The sequence below is a fragment of the Crocuta crocuta genome, unplaced genomic scaffold (assembly GCF_008692635.1).
Source record: "Crocuta crocuta isolate KB4526 unplaced genomic scaffold, BGI_CrCroc_1.0 scaffold162, whole genome shotgun sequence".
NCBI lineage: Eukaryota > Metazoa > Chordata > Mammalia > Carnivora > Hyaenidae > Crocuta > Crocuta crocuta.
The window spans coordinates 2981425-2996728 of record NW_027529433.1 but is presented as its reverse complement, the minus strand read 5'-3'; the positions used below and the strand labels follow the sequence as shown (position 1 = coordinate 2996728).

General features: G+C 45.5%; 1 protein-coding gene across 1 annotated transcript in view; it reads right to left on the bottom strand.

Moving 5' to 3' along the window:
* SERINC5 (serine incorporator 5) overlaps positions 1-14692 on the bottom strand; it is a 58848-nt gene extending 44156 nt beyond the window's left edge. The window contains exons 1-2 of the mRNA XM_077759836.1: positions 14576-14692; positions 12145-12312 (exon numbers count right to left, since the gene is read on the bottom strand). Coding sequence (XP_077615962.1) covers positions 12145-12312; positions 14576-14692 — 285 coding nt within the window. The remainder of the gene's footprint in view (positions 1-12144; positions 12313-14575) is intronic.
* Positions 14693-15304: the final 612 nt, after the last annotated feature.

The following is a 15304-nucleotide window of genomic DNA, read 5'->3' as shown; positions in this document are numbered from 1 at the left end:
GGTTTGAGTAGTTGCTACAGACCACACAGTCCCCAGAGCAGAGAATGTTTTCTAGCTGGCTCTCCATGGGTAAGGTTAACAGCCTAGACTACCAGAAAGAACAGCTGAGGAGTTGTGTAGCACTGGTGAATATAAATTAACATCTCAAAGGCAAATGACAAGCGGTGATAACTTATTCTACAGATCAAAAGCCAAAGGCCCAGCAGAGAAGAGAGAGGCCCATTTGGACGATTTTCTGAGTGTCCCAGGACTCCACCCTGCCTTCTCACCTCCACTGAGACTCTTTCCCTCCTCCAGAGCACTGCTGTCCCAAAATGGAACACGTGCTTTAAATGAATCCAACTGTACATCTCCCATATGCCATTTTTAGAGCAGCAAATTAAGTATTTTAATTTATCTGCACGGTGGTGGAAGAGATGGGGGAGGGCATGCCTGGAAGGTCCAACGCTCCTCTCTGCCAGCCAGAAGCCCTCAATAGCTCTAAAAGAAAAAAGTCCTTCACATCTGTTATGCAAACACACCCTGTGCAACCAAAAATAAAATCCACACTGATGAAAGCCGGCATTTTCAGGAGATAATTTTAGACTTATTTTAAGCCTGTAGAAACAGTCCCACAGAAATGCAAAAACCACACCCACCCCGACCCTCTAGCGATTAAGCTCAAGGCTGCTTTAGAGGTCAACACACTCAATTCCATTACAAACCTCCTACCTCACCTTAGCTCCCCTGTGTCCAAAGACGCAGAGAAAACATTCCTGAGTGCTAATGTGACCCCTATGGTCAACAGAAATGATAGCTAAGTTGACAGCAGGGTCTCCAAGTCACTAATGGAGTTTACGTACTTGGAGCTTTCAAACACACCCACGTGCATACATGCAGTCTAACGTCAAGGGGCTCCATCTGCATACACTCACCAAACCAGTCTGTTTCTCCCGGACCTGAGGTCTGGCTCTCTAAGGACAGCCACCCTATTACTCATACCTATACCCCCTGCACTTTGCACAGTGCTTGGCACCTACATAGGAAAGAAGAAAAGATGGGAGGCAAGGAGGAATTACAAGACTTAAAAGACTTTTACAAACACAAACTCAGATCACAGTTTAACCAAGTCACACCATCACCCTTATAAATTATGAAGAGCATCAAGACTCAACTATTCACAATATTTATGTAGCATTTTGAGGCTACCAACGCTTAGTTCCCGCTCTGTTGTGCCATTTGTCTGCTCCCTCGGGCCCGTTTTTATGACAGAGCTGTTCACTTCCAACTGTAAGCTCTTGTCTGCCCTATTTATCTGCAGAGCGCTCCAAGTTCTGTCAGCAGACAGTTGCAAAAGAGACGCTTTTGAGGATGACAGAGAAGGGGTAGGAAAACTTCAGTTCTCACAACCTATCCTTCTGTTTCCCACAGCCAGGTCCATCCAGAAACAGAGATCCTCTTAACACCTGATGCCCCTCCCCTAAGATTTCTAGGTAATGGGCCAGTCCAAGGACAATAACTATTGTTTCTTGTTCTCTGGCTCTGGGCAAGCTCATTATTACTGGACAGGGATCAAACCTCTCTGCCCTTGGTTCAGACTCAAAAAAAAAAAAAAAAGACTCGCAGCAGGGTATCCATTAGTTCAAATGGCTGCCTGTAGTACACAACTATTTCCTACCATCATTTTCCCCGGAATTCACTTGTGTGCAGAAGGGTGAGGCCCTAGCGAGGGGCGGGGTGAGGGGGAGGGTTGCAGGGACTCTTTGTTTTCTCCCACATGGTGTTAGGTCTGGGTCTGATGGAATTTACACCAAAGATAAAACTGTTTGGAAACACTGTCCCCAAAGTCACTCCCACTTGGAAGGGAGGGGACTCGAGCATTTAAGAGGCGGAACCTCACTAGGAGCTCTCTACAAGAAAATTTTCATTAGGGCATAGTGAGAATTTTCCCACAGTGTCTTAACAAAAGACTTGGGGGTTGATGGCCCAAACTCACCTTTAACCTCAGAAACATACTCACTGATAAACTTGACAAGTGCAAGGTACAACAGTACCATGAACTCAGCTGCTGTTCAGAAAGAGAACTTGTGAGAAGCATTCTATCGCAGCTGGATTTTTAAAAAAGACTCCAGGTGGGACACCTGGGTGGCTTAATCGGTTAAGCGTCCAACTTTCGTTTAGGTCATGATCTCGCGGTTCATGGGTTCGAGCCCCGTGTCGGGCTCTGTGCTGACTGCCAGCTCAGAGCCTGGAGCCTGTTTCAGTCTGTGACTCCCTCTCTCTCTTACCCTCCCCTGCTCACGCTGTCTCTCTCTCTCTTCTAGAAATAAAACATTAAAAAAAAAAAAAAAAAGACTCCAGGGGTGCCTGGGTGGCTCAGTCAGTTGGGCGTCAACTTTGGCTCAGGTCATGATCTCACAGTTCGTGGGTTCAAGCCCCACATCAGGCTCTGTGCTGACAGCTAGCTCAGAGCTTGGAGACTGTTTCAGATTCTGTGTCTCCCTCTCTCTCTGACCCTCCCCTGCTCATGTTGTCTCTCTCTCAGGAATAAACAAAACATTTAAAAATTTTTTTAATTAAAAAAAAAAACTCCATAATCAAAGAAATGGGTCAGGTCAGCAATTATTATTATTTTTCTGCTAATGTGATGCTTGTTCTAACACACAAACCATAAAATGGCAGCTAAGAATGGGTAGTCCTACTCTACAGAGCACTAATGCTCCATGGTAACACCTGATACTATGTCTCAGGTACACAGTTTCCTTAACATTGAACTGGTAAACATCAAAATCAAAACAAGAGCCAGACTTTCCAGCTTTGGTATGAATGCTTCCATTCTATGCTGGGACAAACCACTCTATGTTTTGGATCAAAGTGGAATATTTTTCATCGCTGATGTTTGGTTACTTTTAAAATATAATTATACCAAACACAACGTGAAGGCAGGTTCTATTTTATATGCAAAGCCACTGAGTAAATAAATACTAGATTTGTGGCTGCTCTTATTTTCTACTTCAGACCAACAAGTCATCCCTTGAGCCCAGCTTTTGGCATCACAACAGGAAGGAAGCAGGTGGGGAAGATAAGCGAAGAAAGCTACCAAAGTCCTGAGACGGTACTGTTTCCAGAAGGAATCATTCTCCTTCTCCACTGGCCACAGAAAAATGATTAGCAGTCAGGAGGAAGGAGAAGTTACATGTTACACTTCTGTCACCATCCACATGACAACCAAACCTAGCGGTGCAGAAAAAAGGCCCTGTCCAGGCAGCCAGGAGGCCAGCACTCCTGGGTTCTCGTCTCAGCTGTACCTGGGATCACAGCCTTGGACAAGCCACTTCCCTGAGCCCCACCCTCTCACCTGGCAAAGGAGGGGTCCTGTTAGGATGAAGGGATAAATGTAAGATTCTCCCACTTTTAAAACTTCTAACCTTTGGGGGTTACCTAGCTCGCTTTGTTGGTGGATCTAGCATGTGACTCTGGATCCTGGGTTTGGTGGTTCGAGCTTCACAATGGGTATAGAGATGACTCAAAAACAAAATCTCTAAAAACAATAAACAAAACAAAGCAAAACCAAAAAACCTTCTAACTTAGCATTTAAATCATATTCTAAAAGAGATAATAATTTTTTCTGTATAACCCTTAACACCGTAGGATATTTGCTGTCTCTTTACAGCACAGAACACATCATAAATGTAACCTGGATCTTTTTTTTCATTTCTTATGTGTTTAACTGGATCCTTTATCTAGAAATTGTGTTTCAGTGCTTTTTTTTCTTAAAAAATTTTTTAATCTTTATTTATTTTTGAAGGAGAGAGAGACGGAGTATGAGTGGGGGAGGGGCAGACAGAGAGGGAGACAGAATCCGAAGCAGGCTCCAGGCTCTGAGCTGTCAGCACAGAGCCCAACGTGGGGCTTTAACCCACAAGCAGCAAGATCATGTACTGAGCTGAAATCAGATGCTCAACCAACTAAGCCACCCATGCACCCCACTTCCTTCCTTCCTTTCTTTTTTTTTAAGTCCCCTGTGACTAGCACAGGGAGGGCTTTCCCATCAGCAAAATCAAGTCTAATACCATCACATTCCTCTTCATACTGCAGGTTAAAAATAAAAAGTTAAGTGCTCATCTACCAAACTTCAGAGTCTCAAACATATTGTATCAGAGCTCTGTCACCACCAGGAACCACCAAAGTATTGTTAAATGTCAATGGACTAAAGTATGTACTTGTAATAAGGCTTCTGAAATCTAAGTTGTTTCTAAGGAAAGTAGCTTCTGTGTTCATCTGTACACTGTGGTGAGAACAGAATTTGGAAGTGGGGTGTCATCTGGGAGAAATACAAGTAGCAAGCAGTCACCCACGGGATTTGGCTATCTGGAGAAAGAAGTCAAAGGGAAGTGAACATGTGAAGCTGGGAACACTCAGGAACAATCCAAATCCAAATAAAATAACTGGAATGTGGCATCAAGAAGCATGGTGGATGTGAATCAGAACTGACTGGAATGCACAGCGGAAACCCAATACTTTTATGACCTGTCTGCAGTATGTGGTCAGCACTAGAGCCGGAAAAAAGAAGGGGAAGGCAACTGCCAGGGTCCCCAGCAGTGTCCTGAGAAAAGCATGCCCTAACTAGCAGATATACATACAGGTAGAACCAGAGCTAGAAATGAATAAGCTGCCCCAGGGAAAGGTAGCAAATGAGAGGGGCAGAGGGCGATATTTCAGGCTTAGGCAAGGAGGAGTTGACCGCTTTGTTCTGCGTGATGGATACTACGAGATTTGGATGTGGCCTTGGCACTAAACTGGCTACAAATAATTCTTTTTTTATAAATCTTTTTTTTTTTTAAGTTTATTTATTTTGAGAGAAAGCACACATGAGTGTCGTGCACATGAGCGGGGGAAGGGCAGACAAAGAGAGACAGAGAGAGAGAGACAGAGAATATCCCAAGCAGGCTCCATGCTGTCAGCCCAGAGCCCAATGCAAGACTCAAACTCATGAACCTTGGGAGCATTACCTGAGCCACGATCAAGAGTCAGATGCTTAATCGACTGAGCCACCCAGGTACCCCTGGCTATAAATAATTCCTTAACTATTTTGCTTTCATCTACTTCCACATAATCTTATGTTAATGCTGATAATATACATGAATTTTCTGCTACCACATCTCCTTCTCCTTTCTCCTTCTAAGATAATAATGAACAGTGAAAATTATTGAGAAATACAGATCAAAAAAAACGTATATATCGTACACTAGGGAATGTGCTGTGAGAGACAGAATTTCTTAAATAAATAGAGAAAAATGGTTTAAGCCTACCTTGTTACCTTTGTTCAAAGGGCCTAAATCCACAGTTAGCAGTCTTAACATCCACCTCCTTTCCTGTTACCTGGTATATTGTGGACTTCCTAAGTGTAGAAATTGTGGTTACAGTATGTGCTTAAGATTTTAAAAGTGGTGATGGTGGGGAGGTGATGAATATTGCTTCCTTCTGGAAGGGCCTGGTTTAGATCCAACTCAGTGTCCCACCTGTACGCCACTGAAATGGAGGGGTCCACTGCGTCTAGCGGACCAAAGGGATCAAAAAAGATTCTCAATAGTTACTTGTATAAAAATGCCTGATTCCAGTAAGCAAGAGGCAGACTGGTGAATGTGGAGAAGGGCCCCATGGATCTCAGCCTGGGGCTATGGGGTAGGCGTGCACAGACAACACAGGCCGTCTAGCACACTCCACTCAGTAACTTCCCTATGGCTCACCGGACCGGGGGTTAAGAGAAGGCTGGTGTCCACTCACACTGACAGCTTTTTCTCCAAGAGTTTAAGCTATTTAAGGAGTGGCAAATCCAAATGCCTTCCTTCAGAGGCAAGAGGTAAAGGTAAATGTGTGAGACACCGTGTAAACAAACACCCTGCATTAGGACCTATGACGCACTCCGGCATGCTCACCCCTTCTAAAGGAGCCAAGTTTAAATTGTAAAATAAAAGCAACAACAACAATGGTAATAACCACTGGCCAAACTAGAGCCTGTGGGCCAATGCACAATTCCTGGGCTCAGAGATTTCCAGGCTCACTGGCAATTTCTGGGAGTGGCACTGGCTGATGGCGGGGGCGGGGTTCTAACGTCGGCCTGGCTGACTTCCACCAAGTTCAGGGAGAGAATGGAGTTTAGGAAATGCTTTTAAGAAACTGAGGAAAATGCAGTCAGGAGTCCCCCTCACGATCCTATTAGACCTGGTCCACTGTTCCTTTAAAACCCACTCTACCCTGCAGCATCATTACCCTGTGTTGAATAAACAAAAAGCTCTTTTCATCCAGGGCAAGAATAACCAATGACAGGAAGACTGCAGTTTTCTGCATTATTGCCCCCTTAAAGGAAAACGGACCTAAACCCATGAGGAGAAAATACCGTGTAATGTAAAACATGTTTCCAAAAGAGAACCAAGTAAGATCACAAACAAAGCAGAATATTTTCTAAAACAAATAAAGAGGGACACGTGGGTGGCTCAGTTGGTTGGGCGTCTGACTTCGGCTCAGGTCCAGATCTCACAGTTCTTGAGTTCAAGCCCCACATAGGGCTCTGTGCTGACAGCTCAGAGCCTGGAGCCTGCTTCGGATTCTGTGTCTTCCTCTCTCTTTACCCCTGCTTATGCTCTGTTTCTGTCTCTCTCTCTCTCAGAAATAAATAAAAACATTTTTTAAAATGTTTAAACAAACAAAGGGGCACACTTGGCTGTCTCAGTTGGAAGAGGATGCGACTCTTGAACTTGGGGGTCATGAGTTGGAGCCCCATGTTAAGCATGGAGTTTACTTTAATTAATTAGTTAATTAATTAACAAATAAGAAAACAAATGAAGGAACAAAAAAAGACTATCGAAAACAAAAGATCTTAGCAGCCTCTCTTCTCAATACAAGAACTAATTCTTCGAAATTTAAATTTAAAACAAACATACAACACAAAAACCAGTCTTCCACAATGTGGAAGACAGAAAGATCCAGCCATGTCAGGTACTAACCTACCACCCATCTCAAGGGTTAGAACAGCGAGGGGACAACGCAGGGTGTGAGGAAAGGAAATGACCTAAGAAGTTTCTGGCCAGGTGCATTTAGGGCTCTTCCTACTTGGCCTGGCTCACTGAGCTCACAGGGAAGAAGGCCTGAGGGCCACAGCAATCACTTGTCCTTCCTTCTCCAATGTAGGTTTGGTTTCAGATGCCCCTCCTCCACAGGAAACAAGAACCTCTTTCTTGTGCCTCTGGAAAGGCCAGGGCTGAGGCGCCTGGGTGGCTTAGCTGGTTAAGTGTCTGACTCTTGATTTCAGCTCAGGTCATGATCCCAGGGTCATGGGATCAAGCCCCATGCTGTGTGTAGAGCCTGCTTGAGGTTCTCTCTCCCTCTGCCTCTGCCCCTCTCCTCTGCTCATGTACGCTCTCTCTCGAATTAAAAAAAAAAAAAAAAAAACTTTTAAAAGTAAAAATAAGTAACTAAAATTTAAAAAGCAGGGGCACCTAGGTGGCTCAGTCGATTGAGTGTCCAACTTTGGCTCAGATCATGATCACAGAGCCCGCTTCAGATCCTCTGTCTCCCATTCTCTCTGCCCCTTCCCTGCTCACACTTTCTCAAAACTGAGCAAACATTTATGTAAATTAAAAAAAAAAAAAAAAAAAAAGCCAGTGCAGATTACAAGGGGACCAAAACCTCAAAGTGTCATCATCTGCTTCCAAACTGAGAAGTTACATTCTGATTTAGTGGTGCAGGTCAGGAGACTTAAATCTCTCTCAAAACAGCTACCTTCCCCCATTTGGGAGTTGTTGTTTTGTAGGGGGGTGGGTGTATGGGGGGTGGTCATCCTACATTCTGAAGTGGATTTTTAATCCCCTAGGCATCAAGAATCTCAAGACTATATCTGCTTGAATTACATGCCTGAAGGCATGAATGTCCTGCGGTAAAACAGCTCCTACATTTAAGACGGGACCATGCTGCAGGAGAAGACAGTCACGCCCCGCTCCGCAGCTTCCTCCGAGCCCAGGTTCTCACCGGAAAGAGGAGTTTGCCTAGTGAAACGAGGCAGCGTGGAGTTCGGACCAGCGGCTCCCTGCAGTTCCCTCACTCAATTTAAACACAGGCCACCTTTTGAAACGAAGGCGAACACTGAACATTACTGAAAAGGAGGGCTGCCCTCGTGTTCTGACCCCTGCGGCCCCCATCCCTCGCACATAGAGGTGATACTGCCAGATGGGAGGCAATTACACACTGCCATCTGGGCAGTTGTGAGCACACACGCTTTCTCCTCCTCCAGTCACATCCTCAAACATTTCCACAGCCCAACAAAGCAGAGGGATGGACTGCAGAAGCCAGTGTGTGTCCCCACAAGGGGACCTTTCAACGCCCTCCCTCAAGCATCGCCTGAGGATGAGGTCAGCGTCTACTCTACAGGCTGCAAACAAGCTGACTTTGTGACCAGCTGGCCTGCCCACTATGAAGCCCTAAAGATGGAAAAGGATTGGTTTCGCCCACAGGGACCTCATTCCTTATGCAGAAAGCCCATCCAAACCATTTTAAAATAAGTACATTCAGGAGACAGGCATAGAAACATTTATAAGAGCCAGTATGAGACATGAGGGTGGCCCCTTCCCCCTCTCGCTCGCTCCCTCCCTCGCTCCCTCTGCAATCACACACACCACTGCTGGGCTCACCTCCCTAAATATCTGTTTCGACAAGGACATGCTCTTACTCAAGAATTGATAACAGCTTCCAGTTGGCCATCAGATCATGGTCAAATGCCTAACTTTGGCAATACAATTTTACCTCCCCACGTCTCATCTCTGTCCCTCTACACATGCCTTGTCCTTGTTCTCTTCCTTCCTGTTGACCTTCACGGCCTAAGAACACATTCAGCCTGATTTCAAATCCCAACTGTCCCCCTTAGAGCTGGAGACCTCCGATAAGGAACTTAAATGATGCAATGCCTCAGTTTCCTCACATGTAAGGCAGGCATAATGCTCACCTGAGTGCAGTGGTGATGAATCCAGACAATTCGGGTAAAATGCTCAGAATAAAACCTGGCACGTGGTATTACCCAAATAAATTTTAGCAATTAAAGTACTCATTATTCTCATACAAGTCACTTCCATGAAGCCTCCTTTAGTGATACCACTCCCTTAGTGAAACACCTTCTGTTTCTCTTTCTCTTTTTTTTTAAATGTGTATTTATTTTTGAGAGAGAGAGAGAGAGAGAGAGAGACTGATAGAGGTGAGCAGGAGAGCGGAAGAGAGGGAGGGAGACACAGAATCTGAAGCAGGCTCCAGGCTCTGAGCTGTCAGCAAAGAGCCTGATGCGGGACTTGCACTCATGCACTATGAGATCATGACCTGATCCGAAGTTGGTTGCTTAACCTACTGAGCCACCCAGGCACCCTCATCTTCTCTTTCTTAAATGTTCTACCAACACTTAGAAACCGTACATACTGGCTCGAGTTGTTAGGGACTGTTTCATGGGGCAGGTTACTTGGATGGCAATCAAATATTAAAATTAGTATTATGAAAATCATACCCTAGGGGCACCTCAGTGACTCAGTCCATGGAGCGTCTGACTCTGGACTTTGACTGAGGTCATGAGCTCAGGGTCATGGGATCAAAGCCCCATATTGGGCTCCATGCTGAGCATGGAGCTGCTTACAAGTCTCCCTCTCTCTTACTCTGACCCTCTCATCCACTTGTGCTCTCTTTCTCTCTCTCTCTAAAATAAAATTCAATTAAAAAAAAAAAAAAAAAAGAAAGTCATGTCCTAAAATGTAAACCTGTGGCTCCCAATTGAACCCTACCTCCAGCAACAATGTTGCTCATGAGTTCACCACAACATATTTGTATAATTTCAGGTTTTGTTTCTTGATTCCAAAGCTTAATTCTACCAAGACTGAAAATTTCTTAAGGGCTGGAAAATGCACCACAGACAACTGATACACACTTAGAATTCCTACCACAACCACAATGGATACTCAAACCAATGCTTGCTGAATTTACAAAGAGAATATGAAGTTACCTGAAAAACAGTGGTAATAAATGGGAGATGAGATGCCCTTTCAGTTTTTCTCCTCTCAAACGTCCTGCCACAAACATACAAGATTACACCATGGTTTAAGGAAAACAATTGGTGGTAACTACCACCAAGGTGCAGCACAGCCTGATATAGCCTAACGAGGCAGCCTTACCTCTGGGTCTCCCCACCTCCAAGTTTCCAATGCACTTCATGCATCCTCTCATATCGCACTAATTTCTCCCTTGCTCTATGCCTCTGATGGCTTTACATGCTGTCTGCTGAATGATAAGCTCCACTCCTCACAAGTGTGAATGCCCCCGAGCTCCCACTGCAGTGCCTTACTGAGAAGAGATCCAAAGTTTAAAGCGTGGAGTGCCTGGGTGGCTCAGGAGTTAAGCATCTGACTTTGGCTCAGGTCATGATCTCATGGTTCATGGGCTCAAGCCCCCATCAGGATCTCTGCAGAGAGCTCACAGCTTGGAACCTGCTTCAGATTCTGTGTCTCCCTCTCTTACACTCACACTGGCTCTCTCCCTTTCAAAATTTAACATTAAAAAATTTTAAAGCAATCAGGGAAGAATCGCAGTGTCACAGGTTTTGACAGTATTTCCACTTTATTCCAGACCACATGCTCGCAATTATAAGAGCACTACGCCACAGAAAACTTCAGAGAGTCTAATGGATAAGAATATGCTGGGTGCTTTTAAGGAAATGGTTGTTCTGAATCCCCTGAGAGTGTATTTAAAATAGCCTGTGGCTTCAGCATAAGGCTGGGGAGAAGAGATGCCTGCTGGCGAGTTGTTCCTGGTGATGGCACCTCCACTGGGGAGGGGTTCCATCAGAGTGCTGCCCCTGGCTGCCTCCCCCTCCTCACTCTGCTGGGTCCCAGGGAAACAGGGTTTGGATAGCTAGCCTTTGCTCTCCCTCTTTCCCCTGGACAAGAGCTGCCCCCAGCGAACACGGTTGCCACTCTCCCTAGTAAACTGTGACTCTCTGCAGGGGAGGTCCGGCCCAGCCTAGTGGGACTAGTAGAAGGGTAGGTTCCCCCAGTGGAAAAGCCCAACTTATTTTGGGGTTCAGTACTAGGAAGCCCCCTTCTCTGCAGATCCTAGCCATACAGTCTCACATGAGCTTTATGAGGGATGGAGGATGATGTCTGGCATCTAACTGCTGACACTTTGGTCTTTTTTGCCCGTTTGTTTAGAGCCTAGGAGGGGAAATGTTATTTATTGGGCTCCGTCAAAAACCCCAACATGTGCCCTTGCTGTCTGGCTGATTAAAAGGCCTGCTATGGGGAAAGACCAGGGAAGGATCCCACATATCTTCATCAGCATCACAAACCTGGCCTACCTCTACATACAATGCCCAAGAAATGTCTGGAAATCCACTCCTCACCCTTGGAAACACCCAAACTGCAAACGACATGTCAGCAAAGTAAAAACTGCCCTACTGCCCACTCCTCATCATCTGTGGAATTTTCTAAGCTTTATCAGACTTCCCAAGTAGGCCATATTGAGTTTATCGTAACAGCTGCTCCTTGAGACACTGGAAGCCATCCTCACAACAAGGGAAACATACCAAGTCTACAAGAAAAGACCGTGCATCTAGGAGGAACAGCTATAAACAAGGCACAGACAAACACACAATACACCAAAGAACAGACTGTATCTGTTCTACTGCTAAAGTTCAAGACTCTGGTTCCCCCGCTTGGCAGGAAAGCAATGAAGAGTCTTTCCTCTTCCAGGAAGATTTGGAGAGAACAAGTGTACCCCGACCCACACAAAGCATGGCTAGGCCCCATCCTTTACATGGGAAGTTCTCCCACACACCTTCACCAACCACCAAAAATGGGAAAAGTTAAAAAGAGGCAAGGGCACCTGAGTGCCTCAGTCAGTTAAGCGTCTGACTCCTGATTTGGGCTCAGGTCACCATCTCACAGCTCATGGGTTTGAGCCTGGCATTGGGCTCTGTGGTGACAGCACAGAACCCACTTGGGATTCCCTCCCTCACCCTCTCTCTCTCTCTCTCTGCCCCTCCCCTGCTTATGCTCTAAATCTCTCTCTCAAAATAAATAATCCCAAAACATTAAAAAAAAAAAAAAAGAAGGAAGGAAGTAAAGAAAGAGGCAGACTTACATGCTCCTTCATCTCGTTAGCCACGGTTTTTGACATCATGACGCAGCAGAGAAGGACAACCAGAATGAAGTACAGCGCGTACATGAAGCGGGTGCTCCGGGACTGTCGGATCTTGGGGCAGCAGCCGCAGCAGAGGGAGCAGCCAGCGGTCCCACAGCAGCAGGCCAACTAGGAACGGACACAAAAAATCCTCTTAGAGCCACTGATGAACAGACCTGTTAACCCCAGACCACCGCAGGTCGACCTTCCAGGCTATTGAAGAGCCAAAAATTAAGTCCTCCATTAAGAGAAACCTCGGGCGGCACGTAGCCCCAATCCCAGTCCCAGGAAAAGCCTCAGACTGTTCAAGGCTAAAGCCATCCTCAGACCGCCCTCAGTTCAGCTAATCAAAAAGTAAAAAGAAACATTCCTATGGTCTGAGTCAAGGCTGGGAACTGCAGATACAAACTAGCCAATTTCTCACCGCTTGTCTGAACCCCACGTGGGCCCTTTGAACTCACTTCGCAATTGGTCATTTTCAAAGGATTCTCAAGAGTCATGATTGGGTCCCACCAAAAGGAATGAACACCTCACAGATACTGGATGGTCAAAGCTGTAATTGTAATTGGTGCTTATGTGATGATGCTACATGTACTGTAACACCCCCATCTCCTACTCCTTAAAAACCCTGTTGGCTATTGTTCTTTGCCTCATCTTGCTGTCATAACACCGGTAGGCGGGTGAGCCCCTGCTCGAGCTTGTAATAAAGACCCTTTTGTATCTGCATCGGTGTCGGCTTCTTGGAGGTCTCTGGGACTCGCGATTCGGGCACAACACTATCACTCTTCTGCGCCATCTTGCCCACAGAACGTGCCGGAACAGTTTAGTGCGCCGACGAAGCTTTCAGCAGAATTGGTCTGATGTTGTCTTCAATAAAAAGAAGGGACTGTGGCTTGGGAGACACCCAATAATTAAAAGAGAAAAGTCATGGCTCACCTGAAGCACTATCATCATTACTCTGAGAGGAAGCAAAGATTTCTGGGATCAGCTAAGGAGTAAGAGAAGTCGGGAACTAGGAAAGGGACAAAGTGAGGTGTAAAGAACAAGAAAAATGAGAAGCTGGGCCCAAGAAAGTGACTTGCCAAAAATCCGTGAGGCAAAGAATGAACTGTGTGAGGGCCTAGGGACGTGTTGGATGGGAAAGGCTATGTGTGCTCGTATCCATCCTCCTCTGCAGGCAGTAATGGGCGTGGGTAACTTGAAGCCCAAAAGGAGCGGGTGCCTCTTCCAGAGGCATTGTGCCCTAATGGTAAGCTTTTAGGCTAATGGGCGGGCACGGGCACAGGGGAGCACACCATCCTGCCGCACCATTCACAGTACACGCACCTATTATCTGGCGAAACCAGATCTTTTTTTTTCCCCCCATCTCTGATTCACTGCTTCATTGGTCAGTGCAACCAGATATTATTTGGGAATGAATATTAAATAAAATGGGGATTAAGGTTTCAGGTTTGAGCCTGGTGTTAACTCTTTTTCTTTTTAAAGAGCTTTTTCTTTTAGACCACTCTTAGGTTTACAATAAAATTGAGAGGAAGGCACAGAAATCTGCCATATACCCCTACTACTGCACATACATAGCCTACCCCGTTAACAACACTACTTACCAAAATGGTACATTTTTACCAAAGATGAACCTACCTGACACATCATAACCACCTAAGTTTACAGTTTACCTACAGGTTCACTCTCAGTGTTGTATATTTAATGGGTTTGGACAAACATATAATGACATACATCCATCACTATAACATAATACAGACTATTTTCACTGCCCTAAAAAGAAACGATCTTTAGGAAAGTAGAGGGCAATGGGGGTAGTGTTGTTAAAAGTTCAGGGTCAAAGTCAGCCTGCCTGGGTTTGGTGCCTGGCTGCACTACCTACCAGCTATGTACCATGAGCAAATTATTTACCCATTTAAGACTCAGTTTCCTCATTTACAAAACTGGGGTATTAACAGTACTTATGCTTGTGCTATGGTCTCACAGGTGACCCACCTAATCTAACATACCTGGTGTTAGGGAAGGACTTCTCTGAAGCAAACAGGGAATTTTACAAAAGAGACTACAATAAACTACAAGTAACAACGAAATCTACATAGATTAACACTACTGTCTACATAAAGTCTAAAACCTAAAAAAATCAATCTCTTGGTGATGACTTGGAAGGCACTTCAGGACCCTGCAATGGTTTGAAAACCAGTGTCAATTTGAGTGTCACATTGTAAACATCACTGCCAAGGAGAAGATATCACAGCTATTAGACAACAGACTATAATCACTTCTTACTTCATTTACTGCAGGAAACCGCCATTGTAGCACCACTCCAGTAGGTCTTAGGGCTTAACCTGCTTCAGCTTATGCACTCCCTTGGTCTGTAGCCAAACTCACTTACTTCCCTTGAGATCTGCAGACCACAGGCCTTAAGGACAGAATGACCAGTCTTTCCCAGAAGTCCTGACCACATTCCAAAACAGCTGCTGCTGGTGCTACCAAGTCTGTTGAGGATCATGTCAACATACACGGACTAAATGCCTGGGCACCACCTTCTCCTGCGGGTAGCCATCCCCTAACCCCAGTGTCCCACTTTAAAACCCTCTGGCTTCGCCAGACAAGAAGATGATCTTTGGGACGTTAGTCCATCATCTTCCCAGGCTGCTGGTTTCCTGAATAATGCAAACCTCTCCTTTCCCACCATCATCTGTCACTCGAGTATTGATTTTTGGTAGGAGAACAGCCAAACAGTTCAGAACGGGTTCTCTGAGCAGTAACACCACTGTTTGAGCACTTTGTGTACTATTTCATCACTTCACAAGTTTGTAATGCACTCTCTCCATCGTACATTCAGTTTTCCAAACCATCTTCCTCAAAAGACTCTTCTGACCTCCTATGGCTAGGCTGCTTTGTAAAATAAGCTACTCTACTTGGGTGGGGCTAACAGATCACACTGGTGAGATGGTAACATTACAGTTTCCTTCACAATTCACTCACAGTCCCTATCTGCCCATCCCACATTACTTTCAACCCATCCGCTAGAATTTCCCCCTCTCTTCTCCACCCCTTCTCTCCCCCTCTCCTCCCACTGGCAGGGCTGGCTTTTCTCTGGGCCTTTGCCTTCCTCCTT